The sequence below is a fragment of the Bos taurus genome, chromosome X (genome assembly GCF_002263795.3).
Source record: "Bos taurus isolate L1 Dominette 01449 registration number 42190680 breed Hereford chromosome X, ARS-UCD2.0, whole genome shotgun sequence".
Classification (NCBI taxonomy): Eukaryota; Metazoa; Chordata; class Mammalia; order Artiodactyla; family Bovidae; genus Bos; species Bos taurus.
In genome coordinates, this window is record NC_037357.1 from 90628646 (window position 1) to 90653839 (window position 25194).

The 25194-nt window shown below is 46.7% G+C and overlaps 2 protein-coding genes across 15 annotated transcripts in view; one reads left to right on the forward strand and one right to left on the reverse strand.

Moving 5' to 3' along the window:
* The window catches only part of LOC132344320 (palmitoyltransferase ZDHHC3), a 72804-nt gene extending 56854 nt beyond the window's left edge, over nt 1–15950 (forward strand). Inside the window, exon 3 of the mRNA XM_059883784.1 lies at nt 1–15950. This exon is cut by the window's left edge and continues 25899 nt beyond it. Within this exon, the coding sequence (XP_059739767.1) occupies nt 1059–1841 (783 nt within the window). The 5' untranslated portion in view covers nt 1–1058 and the 3' untranslated portion in view covers nt 1842–15950.
* The window catches only part of KDM5C (lysine demethylase 5C), a 31014-nt gene continuing 21296 nt past the window's right edge, over nt 15477–25194 (reverse strand). For 7 of the 14 annotated variants that reach the window (XM_010821981.4, XM_024987759.2, XM_005228199.4 and 4 more), the window contains 12 exons: nt 22406–22587; nt 22192–22316; nt 21917–22064; nt 21205–21310; nt 19909–20267; nt 19179–19317; nt 18516–18695; nt 18239–18376; nt 17456–18055; nt 17095–17173; nt 16761–16960; nt 15477–16652 (listed from right to left, as the gene is read on the reverse strand). In XM_010821981.4, coding sequence (XP_010820283.1) covers nt 16293–16652; nt 16761–16960; nt 17095–17173; nt 17456–18055; nt 18239–18376; nt 18516–18695; nt 19179–19317; nt 19909–20267; nt 21205–21310; nt 21917–22064; nt 22192–22316; nt 22406–22587 — 2616 coding nt within the window. In that variant the 3' untranslated portion in view covers nt 15477–16292. The remainder of the gene's footprint in view (nt 16653–16760; nt 16961–17094; nt 17174–17455; nt 18056–18238; nt 18377–18515; nt 18696–19178; nt 19318–19908; nt 20268–21204; nt 21311–21916; nt 22065–22191; nt 22317–22405; nt 22588–25194) is intronic. The other 7 variants (XM_005228201.5, XM_024987760.2, XM_059883274.1 and 4 more) reach the window with 3 other exon arrangements.

Here is a 25194-nt window from a genome sequence, read left to right on the forward strand (position 1 = left end):
GTAATTTTCTTGTGATATCTTTGGTTTTGGTAGGGCCAGACTTTTCAGTATGGGTGCACTTAGCATTCCTGGATGTATGTACTGTGTTAGCTAAAGCAGCTAGCAGTATTTCTAAGATTAGTCCTACTGACTGAAACCTGGACTCAAATGTGTTAGTCGCTCAGTCGTGTCTGACTCTTTTTGACCCTGTGGACTGGGGCCCGCCAGGCTTCTCTGCCTATGGAATTCTCCAGGCAAGAATACTGGAGTGGGTCGCCATTCCCTTCTCCAGAGAATCTTCCTGACCCAGGGATTGAACCTGGGTCTCCTGCATTGCGGGCAGCTTCTTTACCATCTGAGCCACCACACCAGGGAAAGCCTGGACTCAACAGTGAAGTGAAGTCGCTCAGTCGTGTCCGACTCTTTGCGACCCCATGGACTGTAACCCACCAGGCTCCTCAGCCCATGGAATTTTCCAGGCAAGAGTACTGGAGTGGGTTGCTATTTCCTTCGCCAGGGGATCTTCCCAACCCAGGGATCGAACTCGGGTCTCCCGCACTGCAGGCAGACACTTTACCATCTGAGCCACCAGGGAAGCCCAACAGTAGCCTATGTTAATTGTACAACTGTACAGTGTAGAGGGAGGAATCCAAATGTTAGTGACATCGATGGTAACTGGTGAGCATAACTGACTTCCAAAGGTTTAGGTCAGTAAGAATGGTGGGCGGCGCCGGCTCCTGCAGCCGCCGCCACCCCACTGAGGGGCGCTTGATGGGCGCGCCGCCTCGCGTCCGGCCGAATCCCGGAAGCTGCGGCGCCTCCTGCCGGGGAGCCATCGCCGCAGCCTGAGGTCGGGTCACCGGTCGGGGGCTGCCTGAGGAGCGACGACGGTGGCGGCAACGGGAGCCCCACCAGGAGTCTGGGACTGAGGAACTGACTGGGGCTTCACAAGGCCAGTATGGACAGAATAGCTTAGGATGTTTATCCCCGCCCTCCGCTTCTGAGACTTTGAGCGGAAACCAGAGTGCTTCCAGTCAGAGAAGTGCGTCCCACCTTCTCACCCCTATCCGACGGGCGCCATGTGGTTCATCCGCGATGGCTGTGGCATTGTCTTTGCCATTGTCACCTGGTTTCTGGTCTTATATGCGGAGTTCGTGGTCCTCTTCGTCATGCTGATTCCATCTGGGGACTACATGTACAGCGCCATCAACGGAATCGTGTTCAGCGTGCTGGTCTTCTTGGCCCTGGCTTCCCACTGCCGGGCCATGTTGACCGACCCTGGGGCTGTGCCCAAAGGAAATGCCACTAAAGAATTCATCGAGAGTTTACAGCTGACGTCTGGGCAGGTGCTGTACAGCTGTCCCAAATGCTGCAGCATCAAGCCCGACCGAGCCCACCACTGCAGGATTTGTAAGCGGTGCATTCGGAAGATGGACCACCATTGTCCCTGGATCAACAACTGTGTCGGCGAGAAGAACCAGAAATACTTCGTCCTGTTTACAATGTACGTAGCTCTCATTTCTTTGCACGCCCTCATCTTGGTGGGATTCCACTTCCTGCATTGCTTTGAAGAAGACTGCAGCTCCTTCTCGCCCACCACGATGACCCTCCTCATCTTCCTCGGCTTGGAGGCGCTGCTCTTCCTCATTTTCACATCGGCCATGTTCCGGATCCAGATGCTCTCCATCTGCACAGATGAGACGGGAATAGAACAACTGAAAAAGGAAGACAGAAAATGGGCCAAGAAAACAACATGGGTGAACCTGAAAGCCGTTTTTGGCCACCGCTTCTCTCTAGGCTGGGCCAGCCCCTTTGTCATGCCAAACCAAGGGAAGACAGACGGGTACCAGCATGTGATCTGAAAGACCCTGACCAGCATTGCCACTCAGACACAAACCACATCCCAGCACTACCCTTGGATTGGGTCTTAAGAATGTCCAAACCAAAAAACCAACACAACAACTCTAAATAAGACATTTTTTGTTTAATGTCTCAAGTAAAATGGCAGAACATTGCAGAAAAAAAAAAGTCTCTGTGTTTTGTTTTTAAAAGATCATCCTTTCTGCTTTTCTTTTTCCTTTTAAAAAATATAATAGTTTTATTTATTTTTGGCTGGGCTGGGCTGGGTCTTCATTGCTGCATGCAGGCTTTTCTCTAGTTGCTGTGAGCGGGGCTACTCTGTAGTTGTACTGCAGCTTCTCGTTGCAGTGGCTTCTGTTGTTGCAGACCACGGGCTCTAGGGCATGCCGGCCTAGTTTCGGCTAACTGGCTCCAGAGCAGAGACTCAACAGTTGTGGCACATGGGCTTAGTTGCTTCATGGCATGTGGGATCTTCCCGTACTAGGGATCGGACCCTTGTCTCCTGCATTGGCAGGTGGAGTCTTTACCACTGAGTCACCAGGGGAGCCCTCTTTTTTACTTTTTAAAATCATTTGTTACCCATTCATCTGCTGGTGGACATCCAGGTTGCTTCTGTGTCCTAGCTATTGTAAATATTGCTGCAATGAACATTGGGGTACAGGTGTCTTTTTCAATTCTGGTTTCCTCGGGGTATATGCCCAGTAGTGGGATTGCTGGGTCATATGGTAGTTTTATTCCTAGTTTTAAAGGAATCTCCATACTCTTCTCCATAGTGGTTGTATCCATTTGCATTCCCACCAACAAAGTAAGAGGGTTCCCTATTTTCCACATCCTTTCCAGCATTTATTGTTTGTATACTTTTTGATGATGGCCATTCTGACTGGTGTGAGATGATGATACCTCATTGTGATTTTGATTTGCATTTCTGTAGTAATGGGCTCGGAGACGGCAATGGCAATTCATTCCAGTACTCTTGCTTGGAAAATCCCATGGACGGAGGAGCCTGGTGGCGACTGAGTGACTTCACTTTCACTTTTCACTTTCCTGCATTGGGGAAGGAAATGGCAATCCACTCCAGTGTTCTTGCCTGGAGAATCCCAGGGTTGAAAGAGCCTGGTGGGCTTCCGTCTATGGGGTTGCACAGAGTTGGACACGACTGAAGCAACTTAGCAGCAGCAGTAATGAGCTATATTGAGCATCTTTTCATTTGTTTATTAGCCATCTCTATGTCTTCTTTGGAGAAATGTTTGTTTAGATCTTCTGCCCACTTTTTGATTGGGTTGTTTGTTTTTCTGGTATTGAACTACTTGAGCTGCTTATGTATTTTGGAAATTAATTCTTTGTCAGTTGTTTCATTTGCTATTAGTTTCCCCCATTGTGAAGGTTGTTTCTTCACCTTGCTTATAGTTTCCTTACATACACACAATGGAATATTACTCAGCTATAAAAAGGAAGCCATTTGAGTCAGTTCTAATGAGGTAGATGAACCTATTATAGCCTATTATACAGTGTAATATTGTAGAGAGTAAGGCAAAGAAAAAGACAGGTACTGTATATTAACACATATATGTGGAATCTAGAAAGATGGTACTGACAATCTTACATGCAGGGCAGCAAAGGAGACACAGACATAAAGAACAGACTTTTGGGATCAGTCAGAGAAGGAGAGGGTGGGATGATTTGAGAGAATAGCATTGAAATATATACATTACCATATCTAGAATAGATAGCCAGTGAGAGTTTGATGTATGATGCAGGGCACCCAAAGCCGGTGCTCTGTGACAACCTGGAGAGATAGACTGGAGAAGGAGATGGGAGGGGGCTTCAGAGGGAGCGGACACATGTATGCCTATGGCTGATTCATACTGATGTATGGCAAAAAGCATCACAATATTGTAAAGTAGTTATCCTCTAATTTAAATAAATAGTTTTTAATAGGAGATTTTTAAAATTTATTTATTAAGTGAAGGATAATTGTTTTACAGAATTTTGTTGTTTTCTGTCAAACCTCAACATGAATCAGCCATAGGTATGCATATGTCCCCTCCCTCTTGAACCTCCCTCCCATCTCTCTCCCCATCCCACCCCTCTAGGTTGATACAGAGCCCCTGTTTGAGTTCCCAGAGACATACAGCAAATTCACATTGGCTATCTATTTTACATTTGGTAATGTAAGTTTCCATCTTACCCTCTCCATACATGTCACTCTCTCCTCCCCTCTCCCCGTGTCCATAAGTCTGTTCTCTATGTCTGTTTCTCCACTGCTGCCCTGAAAATAAATTCTCCCATACCATCTTTCTAGATTCCATATATATGCGTTAGTATATGATATTTATCTTTCTGTTTCTGACTTACTTCACTCTGTATAATAGGCTCTAGGTTCATCTGCCTCATTAGAACTGACTGAAATGTGTTTCTTTTTATGGCTGAGTAATATTACTCAGAAGTACCACAACTTCTTTATCCATTCATCTGTTGATGGACATCTAGGTTGCTTCCATGTTCTAGCTATTGTAAATAGTGCTGTAGTGAACATTGGGGTACAAGTGTCTTTTTCAATTTTGGTTTCTTCAGGGTATATGTCTAGGAGTCACATAGTGCTGGGTCATATGGTGGTTTTATTCCTGCTTTTTTAAGAAATCTAAGTACCATCATACATAGTGGCTGTATGAATTTACATTCCCACCAACAGTGTAAGAGCATTCCCTTTTTTCCACACCCTCTCCAGCATTTATTTTTTGTAGACTTTTTGATGATGGCCATTCTGACCAGTGTGAGGTGATATCTCATTGTAGTTTTGATTTGCATTTCTCTAATAATGAACGATGTTGAGCATCTTTTCATGTGTTTGTTAGCCATCTGTATGTCTTCTTTGGAGAAACGTCTGTTTAGATCTTCTGCCCACTTTTTGATTGGGTTGTTTGTTTTTCTCGAATTTTGTATGAGTTGCTTGTATATTTTGGAAATTAATCCTTTGTCAGTTGTTTCATTTGCTATTATTTTCTCCCATTCTGAGGGTTGTCTTTTCACCTTGTTTATAGTTTCCTTTGCAAAAGCTTTTAAGTTTAATTAGGTCCCACTTATTTACTTTTGTTTTTATTTCCATTACTTTAGAAGGTGGGTCATACAGGATCTTGCTTTGATTCATGTCATCAAGTGTTCTGCCTATGTTTTCCTCTAAGAGTTTTATAGTTTTTGATCTTACATTTAGGTCTTTAATCCATTTTGAGTTTATTTTTGTGTACGGTGTTAGTAAGTGTTCTAATTTCATTCTTTTACATGTAGCTGTCCAGTTTTCCCAGCACCATTGAAGAGGCTGTCTTTGCCCCATTGTATATTCTTGCCTCCTTTGTCAAAAATAAGGTACCCATAGGTGCATGAGTTTATTTCTGGGCCTTCTATCTTGTTCCATTGGTCTATATTTCTGTTTTTGTGCCAGTAGCTTAGTGTCTTGATGACTGTAGCTTTGTAGTATAATCTGAAGTCAGGAAGTTTGATTCCTTCAGCTCCATTTTTCTTTCTCAGGACTGGTTTGGGTATTCTAGGTCTTTTGTGTTTCCATATGAATTGTGATTTATTTTGTTCTAGTTCTGTGAAAAATGCCATTGGTAATTTGATAGGAATCTCATTGAATCTGTAGATCGCATTTGGTAGTATAGTCATTTTCACAATATTGATTCTTCCTACCCAGGAACATGGAATATCTCTCCATCTGTTATGTCATCTTTGATATCTTTCATCAGTGTCTTATGATTTTCTGTATACAGGTCTTTTATCTCCTTAGGTAGGTTTATTCCTAGATATTTTATTCTTTTTGTTGCAATGGTGAATTCAGGATTTATTCCTTAATTTATTTTTCTGATTTTTCATTATTAGTATATAGGAATGCAAGTGATTTCTGTGTATTGATTTTGTATCTTGCAACTTTGCTAAATAAGCTCTAATAATTTTCTGATAGTACCTTTAGGGTTTTCTATGTATAGTATCATGTCATCTGCAAACAGTGAGAGCTTGACTTCTTCTTTTCCTATCTGGATTCCTTTTATTTTTCTTCTCTGATTGCTGTAGCTAGGACTTCCAAAACTATGTTGAATGATAGTCGTGAGAGTGGACACCCTTGTCTTGTTCCTGATCTTAGGGGGAATGCTTGCAGTTTTTCATCATTGAGCATAATGTTTGCTCTAGGCTCATCATATATGGCCTTTACTATGTTGAGGTAGGTTCCTTCTGTGCCCATTTTTTGAAGAGTTTTAATCATAAATGGGTGCTGAATTTTTGTCAAAGGCTTTTTCTGCATCTATTGAGATGATCATATGGTTTTTATCTTTCAATTTGTTAATATGGTGTACCACATTGATTGATTTGTGTATATTGAAGAATCCTTGCATCCCTGAAATAAACCCAACTTGATCATGGTGTATGAGCTTTTTAATGCTTTATTGAATTCTGTTTGCTAGAATTCTGTTCAGGATTTTTGCATCTATGTTCATCAGTGATATTGGCCTGTAGTTTTCTTTTTGTGTGTTGTCTTTGTCTGGCTTTGGTATCAGGGTGATGGTGGCCTCATAGAATGAGTTAGGAAGGGTTCCTTCCTCTGCAATTTTTTGAAAGAGTTTTAGATGGATAGACATTAGCTCTTCTCTAAATGTTAGATAGAATTCACCTGTGAAGCCATCTGGACCTGGGCTTTTGTTTTTGGGGAGGAGATTTTTTTAATCACAGTTCCTATTTCAGTGCTTGTAATTGGGTTGTTCATAATTTCTATTTCTTCCTGGTTCAGTCTTGGAAGATTGAACTTTTCTAAGGATCTGGGACTTAAATCCTCACTGAAGATGGATTCTTACCCTTGTACTCTGAGAGGGCCGGGATCAGGGTTGAAGCCCTAAAAAGTGTCCTTGACACAGTGGCCTCATGCCCCATGTGAGCATAATGCCTCCTGATTCGTGAAATCAATCGCCTGCCTTGTACTCTATGGGCCCTGGGTGTGTAGAATGATTTTGGAGGTGGGGGCTGGAGATGAAAGGGGTCTTATTTGTATTCTGAATCACAAGTTATATTCCAAATGATTATTTGGAAGAATGCGAAGGAAAGAAGTTTTTCCCGTTTAAAATGCCTTACACAATCACAAGAAGAAAATGACGTAGCTTCAGGCAAGCTCTGTTTCCTTTGTTTCTTCTGCTTACTGACTGAGCACCCAACCTCCCTCCCTCTCCTAGCACAGTGTCCATTCAGCAGTGTTACTGCCTAAGTGAAACAGCCACAGCTGCCCCCAACCCGTCGACCCCCCTCTTCCTCATTTTGTAAATTTTCGCAGTGGGTTTACTTTCTGATATTTTAGACCCATAAATGTGTACGTACCCATATCTTGTCTGTATTTCAACCTGAGAGACAGTGGACCTGCGTTAGCTGACCGTGACGCAAGGGCAACATTACAAAGTTGAGAGATGACCGTCCATCCGCTGGAATTGGCAGACATCTAAGCCTGTAGTACTGAGACTGAGTAGTGTTTCCACTTGCACACTTGTGTGTTGAGTCTTAGTTGAAGGAGGAAGGGCCTGAAGATGGGGAGGGGGGAGTGCGGGGGGTTGGACGCAGGTGAGAGGAAGAGGAGCACACATCAAATGTAGGTCACAGAAATCCAGATGCTGACCATCTCACACGTGGTATTGTTTTTTAAATGATCACCACAAACCTTTGTTTTAATCTTTTGCTTGGGGTGGGTTTGGGGTGAGGTTTATTAAATCAGCCCTGGGTGGGGAGAGATTTCATCTAGCTATGTGATCTTTCAGAAAAGTAAGTGGAACATGCTGCCTCTTTTCAGTTCTGCCAGTGCTTCCACATGGAAACCAAACGCAGTAAAAATTTTCAAAATAAAAAGAAATCAGAGTGCTGGAATCAATTCATTCTGTATAACCCACTTAACTCACCCCCTAACTATGTGGACACTCCTTTCACAAAGGCTTCAAGACATGCATTATTAGATGGCAGAGACTAGCTAGGTGGTCACTAGGCATGTTTTTATTCTTCCTTTTTGGGACAAATTCAGATTATATCTTCCAGCATCCCTTGCAGTTGAATGTGACCGCTATCTGAGTTCTAGCTAATGGAATGTGAGCAGAAGTGCTGTACACTACAGTCTAGGCCTAGCTCATTAAAACCTCCCACATGGTCTCACCTTCTTTTATTTGGCTGCGATGGAGATGACAATAGTACAATGGTGACCACATTTGAAGGTGGCAGATCATCTTCACAGAAGATGCCTAGGACCCTGAATCACCACTTAGAAAAAGTCAGTCCAGCTATTAATGGTTGTTTTGGAAGATTGCAGAAGCAAGAAGTGAATGTTATTGTCTTAAATTTCACAGATTTTTTTTTCTGTCTCAGAAGCTAACTTTACTTTAACTAAAACAAGTAAGCACCAGCCTCCTTAAAAACATTGTAGTGTTTTTTTCCCTGTAATTTGGGTTCATGATAAGAGATGGGCCCCCTGATTTCAATGGGGTTGATAGGATCACCTTTAGAAACAAGTCTGTTCTGATCCCTATAATGGACAGCGGAACCATAGCAGAAATCAGAATGGTGATTTGACCTGTGGGGATGTGTAATTGTGGCTAATTAAACGTGGTTACCCTGGGGCCAAATAGATGGACAGCCTAATAAGGTCCTACTTGATTCACGCAACAAAAAAAAATCTAGTCTAGCAAATGGAGGCTTGATCTAGTCCCCAAAATGTAGAGTCCCAGCCTCTCCCCGTAGTTCATAGACTGGAGCCCTTTGAATGAAGGGGAGGGTCTACTTGAAGTAATACTTGCTACACTTTTCACAAGGGTGTATTGTGAACTCTCCCTCCTTGCTTTTCCCACAGGAACCTGTAGCCAACATAATTGTGCCTTGGGGACAGGGAAATACCCAGACCTTTTGAAATATAATAGATACTGGTTCTGAATTAATCCCCATGACCTAGACTATCATGATGGTCCACCAGTCATTAATCTCAAAAATATACGATCAAAAAATAAAAAATAAATAAATAAAAACATTAAAAAATATATATACAAGCAAGATACAATTAATCTCAAAAATATACAAGCAACTCCTGCAGCTCAATTCCAGAAAAATAAGCGACCCAATCAAAAAATGGGCCAAAGAACTAAACAGACATTTCTCCAAAGAAGACATACAGATGGCTAACAAACACATGAAAAGATGCTCAACATCACTCATTATCAGAGAAATGCAAATCAAAACCACAATGAGGTACCATCTCACGCCAGTCAGAATGGCTGCTATCAAAAAGTCTACAAATAATAAATTCTGGAGAGGGTGAGAAGAAAAGGGAACCCTCTTACACTGTTGGTGGGAATGCAAACTAGAACGGCCACTATGGAGAACAGTGTGGAGATTCCATAAAAAACTGGAAATAGAACTGCCATATGACTCAGCAATCCCACTGCTGGGCATATACACCAAGGAAACCAGAATTGAAAGAGACACGTGCACCCCAATGTTCATCGCAGCACTGTTTATAATAGCCAGGACATGGAAGCAACCTAGATGTCCATTGGCAGATGAATGGATAAGAAAGCTGTGGTACATATACACAATGGAGTATTACTCAGCTATTAAAAAGAATGCATTTTAATCAGTTCTAACGAGGTGAATGAAACTGGAGCCTATTATACACAGCAAAGTAAGCCAGAAAGAAATACACCAATACAGTATACTAACACATATATATGGAATTTAGAAAGATGGTAACAATGACGTTATATGCGAGACAGCATAAGAGACACAGATGTAAAGAACAGACTTTTGGACTCTGTGGGAGAGGGCAAGGGTGAGATGATTTGAGAGAATAGCATTGAAACATGTATATTATCATATGTGAAATAGATCACCAGTCCAGGTTTGATGCATGGGACAGGGTGCACTGGGATGACCCTGAGGGATGGGATACGGAGGGAGGTGGGAAGCGGATTCAGGATGGGGAGCACATGTACACCCATGGATGATTCATGTGAATGTATAAAGTAATTAGCTTCCAATTAAAAGGAAAAAAAAAGTAAGCTGTCTGAGCAGGTGGCTCATACTCCCACTGGCTGCACTGCCATCCCTTTCTCACACCTGAGTCTCATGGGGTGTTCCCTGTGACCAGGTGACTCAGAGGCACAATAGTTAAGCTTGGTTCACAGATTGTTTTGCATAGTATTTTGGCACCAGCTGGACATGGCTAGCTGCAGTGTTATAGCTCCACTTAGGGTTGATCCTGGGGACAACGGGAAGGGAACTTTTCAGTGACTGGTCACACAAATGGTCAGAGGTTTAGATATCCACTGATTCGTGAGTAGTTAGTAATGACTTGGCTAGGTGGTCCAGGACTTAGAACAAGATTGAAATATTGTTCAAGGGGGAGGTCTGGGGAAGAGGCATATGGATGTCCCTTTTGGAATGGGTGTGAAGGTATTCATATTCCCACATAAATGAGCAGCAGAGAGAATCAACTGTTGAGGAAGATCTCAATCAGATGGCTAAGATGTCCTGTCCTGTGGATGCCAGCCAACCTCAGTTTCTTATCCAATGAACTCCTGAACAAAATGGCCATGGTGGCATGCATGGAATTTAGACACAAGCTCTACAATATAGACTTTCACCAAGGCCAGTCTGGCTATAGCAACTGTTGAGCACCCAACCTACTGACAGCAAGGTACACCAAGCCCCACTATTGGAATCATTTCTCAGTGGCAACTGATTACAGGCACAATACAAAATGAAAAGAAACCATTTGGACCCCCAACATTTTACTGGCAGGAAGCAGACTGGGGAAACTACTCACCTGCGAATATGTGCTACCTTTCGTGAAAAAGGAAGGAAGGCACAGAGGGTGGGACCAAGAGCCCAGAAAGCAGAGCCAAGCAGAGCCCAGAAACCCTAGATAATTATCTCCAGGCCTTGAAACCTAATCCAGGAACTTCCATGTGCCCAGTGGGATTTCACAGTTGCTATAGACCAGTGACTCCTTTGTGTCTCCCATTTCCCCTTTTTGAAATGGAATGTCTGTAGCCAATATCCTGTGTCTGTTCCACCATTGTATGTTGGGGTGTGTTGGAGACAGATATAACTTGTCTCTAAATTTCACAGATCTACCGGTAGTGGGGGTGGGGGGAATAGTACTTAAGGAGCCATACTTAAGGAATACACCAAAGGAACCCTTCACACTTGGACCTGATTTAGATGAGATTCTGGACTTTCAGACAATGTTCTAATGAAATGAGACTTTTACAGACCTTGGGAGGGGGTAAATGTATTTTGCATGTGGAAGGGACATATATCATTGGGGCCTGAGGACAAACAGTAGAAGTCTCCAAGGTGGCTGCCAATGATCCCCACCTCCTGGTATTTATATCCTTGTATAACCCCCTCCCTGAGAGTGTGGCCTGGACCTAATGACTTACTTCTAGTGAGTGGAATATTGTAAAAGTGGTAGGATGTCACTTCTGAGACTAGGTTGTAAAGACTGTGACTTCTATCTTGCGTGTGCAATTTTCTCCCCATGTCCCCTCACGCTCCTGTCTAATCTCACTTGATCACCCTGTTGAAATAAGCAGCCATGTTGTGAGTTGGTCTGTGGGAAAGTCCATACAGCAAGGAATTTGAGGATGGCTTCCACCAACAGTCGGCAAGAAACTGAAGCACTTAGTCTAATAGCCCACAAGGAACTAAGTCCTGCCAACAGCCATACATTGAGCTTGGAAGCAGATCCTTCCCCAGTCAAGCCTTGGGATGACTGCAGCCCCATCTGACACCTTGATTGTAGCCTGTGAGAGATTCTGAAATAAAAACCCAGCTAAGTTGTGCCCAGATTTCTGATCTACAGGAACTGAGATAAATGTCATTGTTTTATTTAGGTTTTCTCTTCAGCATTTTTTTAAAATTTATTTTTTACAATGTTGTGTTGGTTTCTACCATGCAGCAATGTGAATCAGCCATAATTATACATATATCCCCTCCCTCTTGAGCCTCCCTCCCCTCCCCTCCCCCTGTCCCACACCTCTAGGTCATCACAGAGCTCCAGGCTGGGTTCCCCATGTTATATAGCAACTTCTCACCAGCTATCTAAATTACACATGGTAGTGTATGTATGTTGATACTAACATGTTGTTTTAAGCCACTGTTTTTGAAGTAATTTGCAGTAATGCTGCTGCATAGGGGTTTCCCTGGTGGATCAGTGGTAAAGAACCCGCCTGCCAATGCAGGAGACATAAAAGACACGGGTTCGATCCCTGGGTTGGGAAGATACCCTGGAGAAGGGCATGGCAACCCATGCCAGTATTCTTGCCTGAAGAATCCCATGGACAGAGGAGCCTGGAGGGCTACAGACCATGGGGTCACAAAGAGACACAACTGAAGTGACTTAGCACACATATGCAGTAATACGTAACCAATACGGGAAGGCATGCAGGTTATGTACAAGTTCAGCATGTGGACTTCTACCTACCAAAGACAATCTGGCTATAGCACTGCTGAAGTCCCACCTGCCAACAGTAGACAGCAACACTGAACCCCAGCTATGAACTGTTTCCCAGGGGCAGGCTGATTACTTTGGATCCCTGCTCTCATGTAACACAAGCTGTAGGTTCAGAGATTTAGTGGGAATCCCAGCTGATACTACCTGAGCTAGATACACTCTTTGTGGGGTCTGTTTCCTGTGTATATGACAAAGACTTCGTGAAATATCTCACATGTAGCTTGGCACCCAGAAAGGAGTTCACAAGAGGCTCTTCCCTTCCCTTTCCTGGAAGGTGGGTGCCCCAGAGGCAGGGAATGCATTTCTGTCTCCAAATCCCTCTTTTCCCATCATCACAATTTCAGGGCTTCTGGGACGCATGGTCAGTGTCTATCCCTTCAGAGTCTCAGTGATCATGGACCTCAGACCCCAGGCCCCACTCCTGTCGAGTAACACCCTTACCAAGGAGCTTTATGCACTGCAGAGAACAGAATGAGACTCCAAACGCTGTTCCTGTCTCCCTCTTCTTCTGAGCCCTGACTGAAAGTGGGAGCAGAGGCCTTAGGCTTGGGCCTTGCCTTCCCTCTAGGAACTCCCAGTACAGGGGACTTGGGGGTGGGAAGAGTGTTTCAAGCACCACCTAAAGCACAGTGGGGGCACTACGGAGGGGGAAGGGGTTGGAAAGTCCTTAGTAGAAGTGATGTCTCTTCCCATCCCTGTTACTGTGGACTCAAGAGCCATTCTGAGGGATTTGGCAGCCCCTAGGAACCTGCATCTGTCTCCAAAATGATGTCTCTTCAGAAGAAAATGACTTCGAGGTGAAGATATTGTGCTTCCCCAGTGCTCTTTCTCCCCATCTGCCACTCATCTGGAATTCCCCAGGGCAGTCACTCCTTTATAGGTGAGTCTGAAAAAGGAGACACATCTGCACCCAGAGCAAGCTCTCTGGAAGAGGTCATATTTGAGCTGGGTCTCACAGGATGGGGGCTAGCACCTCTCCCGCAGAGCTCACGGGATGCATATCACTGAGGGATGAGGCAGGGCAGTGCCAAGATGGGAAAGGCTGTCTAGAAACTGGTGAGCCCCTTCCTTTGGAGGGCCTGAGCCTGGGCCAAGTTCTCAAGCAGGGGAGCTGCTACAGATTGTAGGCACACTCTTCCTCTCCTGTTAGACCAGGGTCCTGTTCTGGGGTCTGCCTCCAGGTGAGAGTGGTAGTGAAGTGCTGAGAGACAGCCCTTTCCTGTCCCTGTCCCAGCTTTCACATCCCAGTCTCCTCTCAGGTGGTCTCCTCCAACCACTTTTCATGCTCAATTCCATGTAAGTGGGCAAACAAAAGACCAGGCTTTCCCAGTGGACTGGGATCAAAATGAGCCCAAGTTGAGGTGTCCACTGGCCCATGCCTCCCATTACTTGCACAGCCCACCATCTCCTGGCTGGAAGACTGGAGGCAGGGCTGAGGCAGATATCAAGTCAAAGCCCCAACAAATCAAAGCTGCTAGAAGTGGGTGGGCTTTCTCATCACTAGGTTACTATCAACTGGATAGTAACAAAATGAACCCACTGAGCATTCACATGAGAAAGGGCAGAGTGGCAGTGTTCTGGGTTCCCGGGGTAGGCACCAAAGCCTGCCCATTAGCCTTTAAGCCCTCTGTGCAAGCACATTGAAAGAAAAGCCCTTGAAGAACCAGGCATGATGGGAAGCTGGTGGGCTGGCTTAGTTGGGATGGTGCTCTTGCTTCCTCCCCCATATCCTCCCATCATGCGCAGATCTGAACACAGTATTAAGGACTACGAAGAGCGGTTCTTAGCCTTTGGAGGGACTAGGATCCCTTTATGAATCTGACGCAATGTGGTTTGTCTTCTTGCCAGTGTAACAGATGCATGCAAACCCCCATTAAAAACATGTTAACTAACTCCAGTGATGGTCTCTGATTTTAGAGCCTTAGTCACCCTCATTTTAAAGACTTTGGGGCCCAGGAGGGGGAAAAAAATCTATCCAATATAAAGTCACCATTAATAATCTGTATTTTAAAGTGAACTCACCTTGAAACCATTATGCTAAGTCAAAGAACAGTCACAAGGAATCACATATTATATGATCCCACTTATGTATGTCCAAAATAGACAAACCCTTATAGATTAAGGGGTAGTCTAGGAGTGGGGGACCAGGGGTGAGAAGTGATGCCTAACGAGTGTAGAGTTTCTTTCTGGAATGACAAAAATGTTCTAAAACCTTCTGCAGTGATGATTATACAACTAGAATATACTGAAAGCCACTGAATTGTATACTTTAGTGAGTGAAACCTGTGTAGTATGTAAAATCTAGTATAGTAATGCTGTTTTTTAAAAAGTGAATTTGGTGACTGTAAATGACCTAACTGGGGGAGGTCCTTTTTCCTACCTCCTCACTCAGAGGTAGGAAAAACCCTTGAGGGTAGAGAAAAACCAGGGAAGGGCCCCTGAAAGACCCAGCATATGGGTCTGACAAGAAAGCATTCCAAAATGAGATTACATGGATGTGTGTGTACGTGTGTGTGTTAGGGTAGAAAATCTGCATGTCACTTTAAAGCCAGTCTTCCATATCATCTGTGGATTTGACACATGGTGTATAGTACAGTAGTGTCAATACGTATTTATTGGAAAGAACCTGAGTTTAAGTGGACCCTCATAGTTCAAACCCATTGTTTAAGGCTCAACCCTGTGTCCATGTGTATCTTAAGGGCAATGACGCATCATGGGTGGTTTTAAGCAGAATAGAAACATCCCTTTGAATCACTGAACTGTACATTTAAAAGAGGTACACCAGTTTTGTGTGTAAATTATACCTCAGTAAAGCCCTGCCCACAAACCATACCTCTAGGGGCTCGAAGAGGGTGGACAGGAGGGCATAAAGTTGGAGGCAGCTGTGGTAGGAGTTACGTGCCAGGGCCTATCTCTTGGGAGATGGCTAAAACTAGCTTAGGGTGGAGTGGGGGGAGAACTGGGATGTCTTGCCCATGGTTAAGGAGAACCTGGCAGAACTCGTTTCAGAACTCAGCTCCCTGGCTTCAGCCCTTGTGCTCCACCAGCACCGCAGCTCCTCCACTGACAGGTGATGGAGACCTTCCGAAGAGAAATGCACTTCAGAAACATGTTTCAAAAAAATGTTGCTAAGGGTTTTATTTCTAACAAGAGGAAAATAATAAAATAAAATTAAAATAGGCTTCAGTTGGAACCAAGTTTCTTGTTTTGCCTTTTTTTCCTTTTGAACAAATTAATTACACACCAACAATCATCTTTTATTACAACATGAACCCAGGAGGAGGAAAGGAGACAGGGCAGGACATGGAGGGAAGGTCAAGGTGGTAATGAGGACAAGCACCAAAAGCTTTCTTCAGATCTCAGGGAGCCCTCCTCAGCTCCCCAACCAAATTTATTTAAAATAATAAACTGTGAGCACAGCTATGTGAAGTTTCCTCCTCCTGGGTGGAAGTCAGGGGAAGGAAGAAGAAGGTGAGGGGAGGGATGGAGGCAGGAGAAGGGGGGAAGGAGGAGGAAGAGTGAAGGGGGGAGGTGAGGTTAGTGTAGCATGGCCTGGCCAGGGCCACAACTGGGGAGAGAAGGGAGAGGAGATTCCCCCAGTTTGCATATGCACTGGCTGTCTCTCTGGAATGGTGCTGGCCCAGCCCCAGCCACCCCCCTGCCACCTGCCCATCCGTCTATCTGCCTCAGGTGTCTAGGAATGCTGGTTAGAGGCTACCAGGGAGGGGGACTCCAGGGGCCAGCCCCCAGGAGCTGAGGTCTGAACAATACCTTGGAGTCAGAATATAAAAGTCAAGGGACTCAGGGGTGGGCTGGGGTGGTCATCCCCCCTACTCGCCCACCTCCCAAGAAGCAGGCTTGATGGTCAGAAAGAGGATCCTTGAGGCCAAGGGGTCTCTGTTGGGGTCTGTGCTAGGCTCAGCCACTGTCACAACTGTTGCTGAGACGGCTGCTGTGGGCAGGGCACATGCAGCCGGGGAGTCAAAGTGGGGAAAGGGCCCGAGGAGCCTGAACTGGCCCCTAGTGCAGGCTCCAAGCCATTCTCCTGGGTGCTGGGGCTGTCAGTGGTGGGCAGGGGTGGGGGTGGACCCTCACCCCCAGTCTCCTCCTCCAGCTCCTCCTCCTCCTGGGCCTCCTCGGCCTCTGGCCCTGAGCTCCGTACCCTCTTTGGCTCTAGCTCCTCTCGGGCTGGGTCATCACCCTCCCCACCCCGATCTGCTTTCCGCCGCCGCCGCCTCTCCAGTGCCCGGCCCCGTGCTCGGCTCCCATGGCGCTCAGCCTTCTCCAGCTGTGATCACAACAGGCAAAAAGAGGTGCAGCACAAGTGGTCAGGCCTGAGCTCCTTGACTGCTCCGCCTGACCTCCTAGCTCTGCACATGATCTGTCCTCTCCTCACCTCCAGAAGTGTGCGGATCCGCTCCACATCTGGAGGCTGCCCAGCCTGCAGCAGCTGCCAGATGCTCTGGTTCTCATCCAGGGTCACCTCAAGCAAGTCCCCCTCCAACATGAGCTCCTCTAGGGGGGTCCGGGTTGCCTCAGGCAGCTCCAACACAGGGCCAGTCAACCGTGGCAACAGCGAGGACAGCAGCTCCAGGTCTGGGGGGTTGCGGGGACAGGTTGTGTTAGAGGCTACTCCTGGTTATACCCCTGCCCCCTACCACGACAGAGCTAAGGACCACAGGGATCACTCTGGTGAGATCCACTAACAGCCTACCCACACTTAGACCTACCTCTCTTACCTGAGCCCTCCCCCGGGGCTACCTTCTCAGGACTGGTCATGCTGTCTCCATTCTCTAGCAACCCCTGCACCTGCCAAAGAGATCAAGAAAAGGTAGTGATAACTGAAGAACCAGGTCCTACTGCTGCCCCCCAACTTCAGACTTGGGACCCTCCACCTCCTGGAGAAGGGCAGACACAGGCTGCCAGCATTGAGCATTACAGGGATCTGGAGAGGAGGCAGAATGGGGCAAGAAGGCCAGGCCAAAGGAGACCAAAAGTCAGAGAGCAGGGGTAGTAGGGCTGGAGCCTAAGTAAGGGCAAGGGCTAGGAGACAGGAATTTGAGGGTCAAAGAGCTGGGCTGCACAGCTCACCTTAGGCATATCCTTGCCACTGCCTTCTCTGAGAGGGTCAGAGGCGGGGGCTGAAGGGTAGGTAGGGGGCTCCTCGGGCCTGGGTTCAGCCTGCAGCCGCTGGCGAAGCTCAGCCAGCCGTCCCAACAGAGCAGTCACATCCTCAGAGGCCAGAGCCTGCCTTGCACGGCCTTGCCAGCTGATGGCCCTCTCTGTGAGGCACTGTAGGGCCTCACCCTCAGGCAGCCGCACAGGCAGTCTCTGCAGCGCTACCAGCAGTGCCAAGATGGTCTCCAGGCGTGGGCGCCGTGAGCGCATGCACAGCGGACACAAGAATTTGGTGTCCCACTCCCACCAGGCCAGCAGTGGGGATGGGGTGGGACTGGGCCTTGGGGAACTGAGGAGGCGGGGTACCGACACACATCGCCCATGGAACCAGTCCTGACACAGGTCACACTGCAGAGCTCCCACCCCGGCTGGCACCTGCCCACACACACAGATGGAGGTTGCAGAGGAAGCTGTGGTCGATGATGCCAGTGGACTGGGTTTGGTGGAGTTGGTGCGGCGTAGCTGCAGGATTCCCTCCTTCTCTTTCTGTTCCCCCTCCTTGAAGGCCACGATCTGCCGTGCCCAGGACAGGGGAGGAGAGGTCAGCACCCCAACCCTCCTTCTCTGGCACCATGAACACCCCACTCCCAAACCAAGAGTACTGACGCACAGGGAGCAAGCGGTCTGCCCATGGTCACCAGGCTCAGATACTATCATTGCCAGACTCTTCTCCCCATCTGGGCCTAAGCTCCTTACCACAGAGCCTGGGTCCCTGAGGTCCTGCGCAGATAGCCCCAGCAGCTCTGTGTCAGATTTGTACAACCCCAGCTCCTTCTCCATCCAACGGCTGCGCTTGGTGCTGTCTGAGCCGGCGTCTGCACACGGGCAGAGCACCTGAGGCAGGCAGGCAGAAAGGGAATGTCTGGGGTTCCCCTCCTTCCCATACCCAAAGCCCCCAAACCCACATTCTCACATGAGCTGTCTCATCTGGGTCAGAGGCAGGAGAGGCTGTGGGTCAGGTCCCAGGCCTCACCTCCAGCAGAGTGTAGCAAGAATTCTTCTTGAGGAAGGTCTTGGAGGCCTTCTCCCTCCAGGAGTGCGCTGTCAGTACCTGCAGCTCTAGCTGTCTCAGTTCCTCCAACCCCACAGGTAGGTCCCGGCCCACAGCCACCAGACCCTCCAAGTCATCCAGGCAGGGGTAGTGATCACCATTCTGGGACAGGGCAAGAGAAAGCTCAATTCAACTCGCCAGCATCTACTGATGCTACTCTGTCCCTGGCCCTGAATTGGGAAGATGGACTGGACTCACAGTCTTGAGCCAGAAGAAAAGACTCATCCTAAGGAAGGTATGCCTACTTGGCTCTCTCCTCCAACTCCTACATCCACTGGATCAGCCTCCAGATATCCAGGCAGTCCCCAGGACCACCAGACCAGTTACGCTGTTGTGGTTGGCCTCTTTTAGCCTCCCTGCCCCCTACCATTCTCATCTTAACCAGCATCCTATCTTCCCTCAGGCCAGCCTCGCAACCGTTCTTCACACTGCTCACCAAGCACGTTCTGCCTCCTCACAATGTGCTATGCCCCCTTCCTCGCTCTAGCCAACCGAACTCAACCCAGAACAACGCAGTGTATGACATCTCTCCCATCTGGACTGAAGATCTGGGGTGAAGGGTGGGTGGGGCAACAGGGTCCTCACTTGGATCTCGTCCACATCAGCAATCCAAGCCCGGGCCTTAGCAAGAGCCTCCTTGAGAGCCTGGATGTTGGGCAGGTGAACAGGGATGTTTTCTGCCTCATGAATTATGGCCTCAAGCGTGGCTGGTGGATGCTTCTGCCTAAAGGTAGGGAAAAAAGAGGCCTCAGTCTGGGATGGTCTCTGTGACCAGAAGCCCAGCCTGACTTTTGGGTATAGCAGTATGAGCCCCTGTGGCTGCCACTTGGGCCTACTTGCTTGCATTCTGCCTACAAGCGGCTGTCAGTCTCTGCTTGTTCCATATTGCACGCACCAAAACTTCTGCCGTATCCCCATGCTGTTTGTCCACCAGTCTGTCCACCTGCTGGCAGTGCCTACACACACAACCTGTAGTATTAATCTGGGAACTGCAGTTTGTCAGACTGTCCCATGTGTGGGGCTTTCTACTGACAGGTGTTCATCTGCTCGTTGGTACTTCTCATGACTGTGTGCACACGTCAGCCTGTGGAGCTAGTCCTCTATATAGCTCTGCATTTGTCCATCTCTGTTTCTCCATAAGACTACCTCTGACTCTACGTGTAACACAGAGTTAAACAAAAAAGGGGAGGATAGGATAGTCAATACACCAATACAGGAGTCTGGTGCTCAAGGCCACCCATGGGAATCATCTTCAGCTTCTCTGCTAAACTCTGAAGGATGCAGTAGAGCAGGGAGGAGAAGAAGCTAGACCTACCTGGCCTCCAGGCAGAGGTGGGCCTTCTCCTCCCAGCGTTCGGCAATGGTCAGTAGCTCCTGCAGTTCGGCTTGGGCCTTGTCCACAGCAGGGCTAGGGGCCACACTGGCACCTGCTACCAACAGTCCCCGCATGACAGCCAGGGTGCCTCTTCGGGCTGACGGGGCCAGTGTGCGTTTAACCTCATCCAGCCATTGTGCCTGTTCCACCTGCCGCTGGAGCTGCTGGGCTTCAGGTACCTCCACTCCAAGCTGCTGCCCTCTCTCCAGCAGGGACTGCAGGAGCCCTGGACTGGACGGCAATGAGGCCAGAGCCTCACAGGCCTCAGCTTGGTAGGCTTCCACCTGTTCCAGAATACCCTACCAGGACACAAACAAAAAAACAAACTCCTCAGCAGAGCCCACACAGAGATCCCACCACCACGTACCTCTGCCCTATTTACCTTCTTACCCTTCAGTATTTGGGAAGAGAACCTAGCATGGTCTAGGCACTCTTCCTTCGCCAGGCCCTAAGCAGTGGTTCCTAATACTCACTGCCCACTAAATACCCTGGGACATTTTAAAACACAGATCTCTGGGTCCACTCCTTGAGATTCTTAATAGGGATCGGTCAGGAGTCTAAAGGGCTTCCCTGGTGGCTCAGTGGTAAAGAATCTGCCTGTAATGCAGGAGACCCGGGTTTGATCCCTGGGTTGGGAAGATCCCCTGGAGGAGGGCATGGCAACCACAACCCACTCCAGTACTTTTGACTGGAAAAGTCTGTGGACAGAGGAGCCTGGCGGGCTACAGTCCATAGGGTCGCACAAAGTCAGACAGGACTGAAGTGACTAAGCAGCAGCAGGAGTCTATGCTTTATTTAAGCGCCCAGAGGATTCTGATGTATATCATCAGGAGACCCTCTGTCCTAAAAATGTTGTTATGCTTGGCCTTCTCACAATCTCTACACTCACACTGGTGTCCATTGCTCTTTCCACCCTATTTCTGTACTTTCTTGAACTTTACTCCGCTTTCCAGGCACAGAAACACCCTTGTTACTTCCTTTCACCTCTTCTACCTTGAAGAGGAAACCTTTCCTTGACTACGCATCCTGTATCTGTACCCTTGCCACTTGGCCCTCAAATCCCATTTCTAACAGGCAGTTTGCAAACCCTTTGTCTCCTACCTCTATTACTCACAGGTGTATCCTGTCGTGCCCAAATACTTGCCACTTTTGAAAGAAGTCAAGAGTGGCCTGCTGCTCAGGTCCCCCTCCCCTCCCCCAAACCCTCAGCAGCACCCCAAGTTCACCCCTCCTCACCTTGACATCCCCAATCTGGTGCATGGCACAAGGCAAGTTGTTCATCTGGTCCAGAAAGGCCCGGAGCTCAGCAAGGGTCATCTGCAGACCAGCCATCCTGTGGGGGCTATGGAGTTTCACATGTAGTTTCAAGTCCAGCCCAGTCCCCTCCCTCCATCTCTGTACTAAGGCCCAACACCTTTCCTCATACATGCCCACCTTGACTTCTCATACTTCACAGTTCTCTGCAAATGCCCAGGTTAGAGGGAGAGTTTTAAGATACATGCATGTTCATATGATGAGGGAAAAGAATTAGAAGAGAGGAATATAGGATTTATTTGGTGGGGAAAGCTTAGAAATTGATGGCAACAGAAGCTGGACAATTATAATCCATATTCTACTGTGAACTCAGATTAAGTGTATGCTTCTGTGTCCTTTTCTTATCCCTAAACCTCCAACAACTCCCTGACCTCAGCCTGTCTGAAATCAGTACCTTCAGGTACTGATAAAAAGAAACAATCCTAACTTTCTTAGCACTGAGGTACTCCCCTCCGTTCTAGCTGCCTGGCCTCCTTGCCTCCCCAGTTCTTCCAATGACAGTGCTTGTCAGCTTCCTGTTGATGTCACTTGCTAATGGTACTCAGAGTTCACCACCACCCCCTGCCAACAGTCCTTTCCTAAGGTGCTCATTCCTCAGCAGGCTATCTGTGCCCAATGCCTCACGCTGCCATACCCAGCTTCCTGGCCGCTGACCAGCCCCAGAGCCCGGGACACGCAAGCCTCTGCCTCACTCAGGCAGTTCTTTAGTCGCTGCAGCAGCTCACTGTTAGGAAACCTCCGCTCACGGGCCTCTGACTCTAGTGCCCTCAGCTCTTCAAGGCCTGGAGAGAGAATAAGAGCAGCAAGGAGTAGGCAGTATTGAGTAAAGGCAGAGGAAGGGGGTGGAGGGTACAGAAGAAAAGGGAATAGAACTTGCCTGTGGAGTCCCTCCGTCCCCCCATCACTCACTGCGCTTCCGCCCATCCTCCACCTCCAGGGCCACTCGCACTTTGTTGGCCCACGTGTCAAAGGACTCAGCCCGGACCTTCAGCTTATGGAGCATGGCAGGGAGCTCATCCAAGGTGTACCGATACCTACAGGAAGAGGACAGGGAAGAGCACATCTGGCCCAGTTCTACATCCCCCTCCTCAGCCCACTTCCCCCAGGTAGGCCCCCTGCTCACCTCAAGTACTGCCGGCTACTGGAGCACTTGCAGAGATCATTGATGTGGGAGAGGCAGACAAGGCCATCAGGGCAGTCATAGCAGGCTAGGGCTGATAGAAAGCACGTGGTCTTGCACTTGATGCACTGGCGTTCATCATCCGGGAGCAGCTCAAAAGCTTCTCGCTCAGCTTCAGTGATGCCCTGGGGGTGTTCATTATATAGAACCAGAACAGGGCTGCAGAAACCCCTAACTCAGCCACCACTGAGCTCCACATAAAAGACTCAAATCTGTGCTAGGAGCTATGAAGGAGACAAAACTCCACAGATCACACTGCCTCTGTGAAGTCCAGACTCTCAAAGCTGGGTAATCATATGAAGCAGGGTAAGATCAATGTAGGTTGAGAGGAAGAAAAATCAGGGAAGTTTCAGATTAGCAGAAAGGGCCTTAGGGGTGAAGAAGGTGAGGAAAATGTGGACCAAGGCACCAGAGAGATGGCAATATGTGGAAGTGGCCAAGACAAGTGTCGTGTACTGGGGAATAATGCTAGCTTCCAGGCACTCAGTGCCCACTGTGCTCTAGGCACTGTGCTGGCTGCTTTAGCAGCATACTACATGCACATCTACAACTTAAGAGAAATAAACTCTATGTGCTTGTATCCAGTGTTTAAAGTTCCCAACCTAAGCCAATGACTTTACTGTTGATTAGATGAAGAAAAAGCAATCCACTCCAAAAATGGAGGAAAAGCCAGCTATCTTGGAGTAACTGAAAGACAAGATAATGCTATACATTATGAGCAATTTTGGGGATTTTAGAGAGAAATTTTGATTCTAACAGTTTTTGTCTTCTGTACTGACCTAACTTCTGTGTAAGTCCATTGCACATTACAAATCCCACCCTGCCACAGATGTGCTCTGCACATTACAAACCCTGCTCATATGAGTCCATTGCACATTACAAATCCAGCTGTGTTGATATAGAGTAAATTATTTAAACCTCTCTGGGTTTCAGTTTCCCTATTTTGTAAAATGGAGACTATGGTACTATCCTCATTGGGTTGGGATTAACAAAGGTAAAGTCACTAAGGACTTAGAAAAGTATCTTAGCACTTAGAATAGTGGAACCACAACAGGCCCTCAAAAGTCAAAGTAACCTTGAGAAAGAAAAACAAAGCTGGAGGTATCAAGTTTCTTGATTTCAAACTATATTACAAAGCTGCAGTAATCAAAACAGTATGGTAATGACATAAAAATAGACACATAAACCAATGGTAAGCCCAAAAATAAACTCTCATACATACACTCAACTAATATTTGACAAGGGAGTCAAGAATACTCAGTGGGGAAAAGATAGTCTCTTCAATAAATGGTGCTGGGAAAACTGGATAATCACAGGTAGAAAAATGAAACTGGACCTTTATCTTATATCACTCATGAAAATTAACTTGAAATAGATTAAAAACTTAAATGTAAGAACTGAAACCATAAAACTCCTAGAAGAAAATATAGGGAAAATGTTCCTGGACATTGGTGTGGGCAATGATTTCTTATACATGGTATATTTAAAAAGCACAAGCAACAAAAGCAAAAATAAATAAGTGGAACTATATCAAACTAAAAAGCATCTGCACAGCAGAAGAAATCATCAACAAAATGAAAATGCAACCCATGGAATGGGAGAAAATATTTGCAAACTGTCTATCTGATAAATGGTTAACATCCAAAGTATATAAAGGACTCATACAATTCAACAGCAAAACCCCAAACACCCAAATAAGAACTGGGCAGAGGACCTGAAAAGATGTTTTTCCAAAGAAGACATATAAATGGCTAATAGGTACATGAAAAAATGTACAACATTACTAACCACCAGGAAAATGCAAATCAAAACCATTAATATCCCCTCCCACCAGTCAGAATGGGTTATCATCAGAAAGAAAAGAGATAACGTGTTGGAGAGAAGGTGGAGACAAGGGAAACTGTGCACTGTGGTAGGAATGCAAACTGGTACAGCCACTTTGGAAAACAGTATGAAGGTTTCTCAAAAAATTAAAATAGAATTAACCATATGATCTAGCAATCCCTCTTCTGGGTATACTCCAAAGGAAATGAAACTAGGATCTCAAAAAGATATCTGCACTCTCATGTTCACTACAGCATTATTCACAATAGCCAAGATACGGAAATAACCTAAGAGTCCATAAATGGATGAATGGATTAAGATGATGTGGTGTATGTATGTGTATATGTACATATACATATAATGGAATATGTATTACTCAGCCATGTGGAAGACAGCAATCTTGCCATTTGTGACAACACAGATGGACCTTGAGGGCATTATATAAGTTAAATCAGACAAAAAAGACAAATATCACAGAGTATAACTTATATATGGAATCCAAAAAAGCCAAACTCCTAAAAACAGAGTAGTAGGAGTTCCCTGGTGGCCTAGTGGTTAGAATCCCAGGTTTTCACTGCCATGCCCTGGGTTCAGCCCCTGGAGGGGGGACTGCGATCCTGCAAGCTGGCTTGCAGCACGGCCAAACAAAACAAACAAGAAACAGAGTAGAATGGTGGTGGCCAAGGGCTAGGGAGGTAGGAAAAAAGGAAGATGCTGGTCAAAGGACAAACTTCCAGTTAGAAAATAAATAGATTTGGGGGAGTCTAATCTATAACATGATGACTATAGGAGGGGGGAAAATGGGCATTCAACAAATATTTACTGATATTAGCTAATTTTCAGATAAAGACACATATTTCACGGGGCTATCTCAAAGTCTTAGAGAGAGTAACTTGCACAAAGTGAGA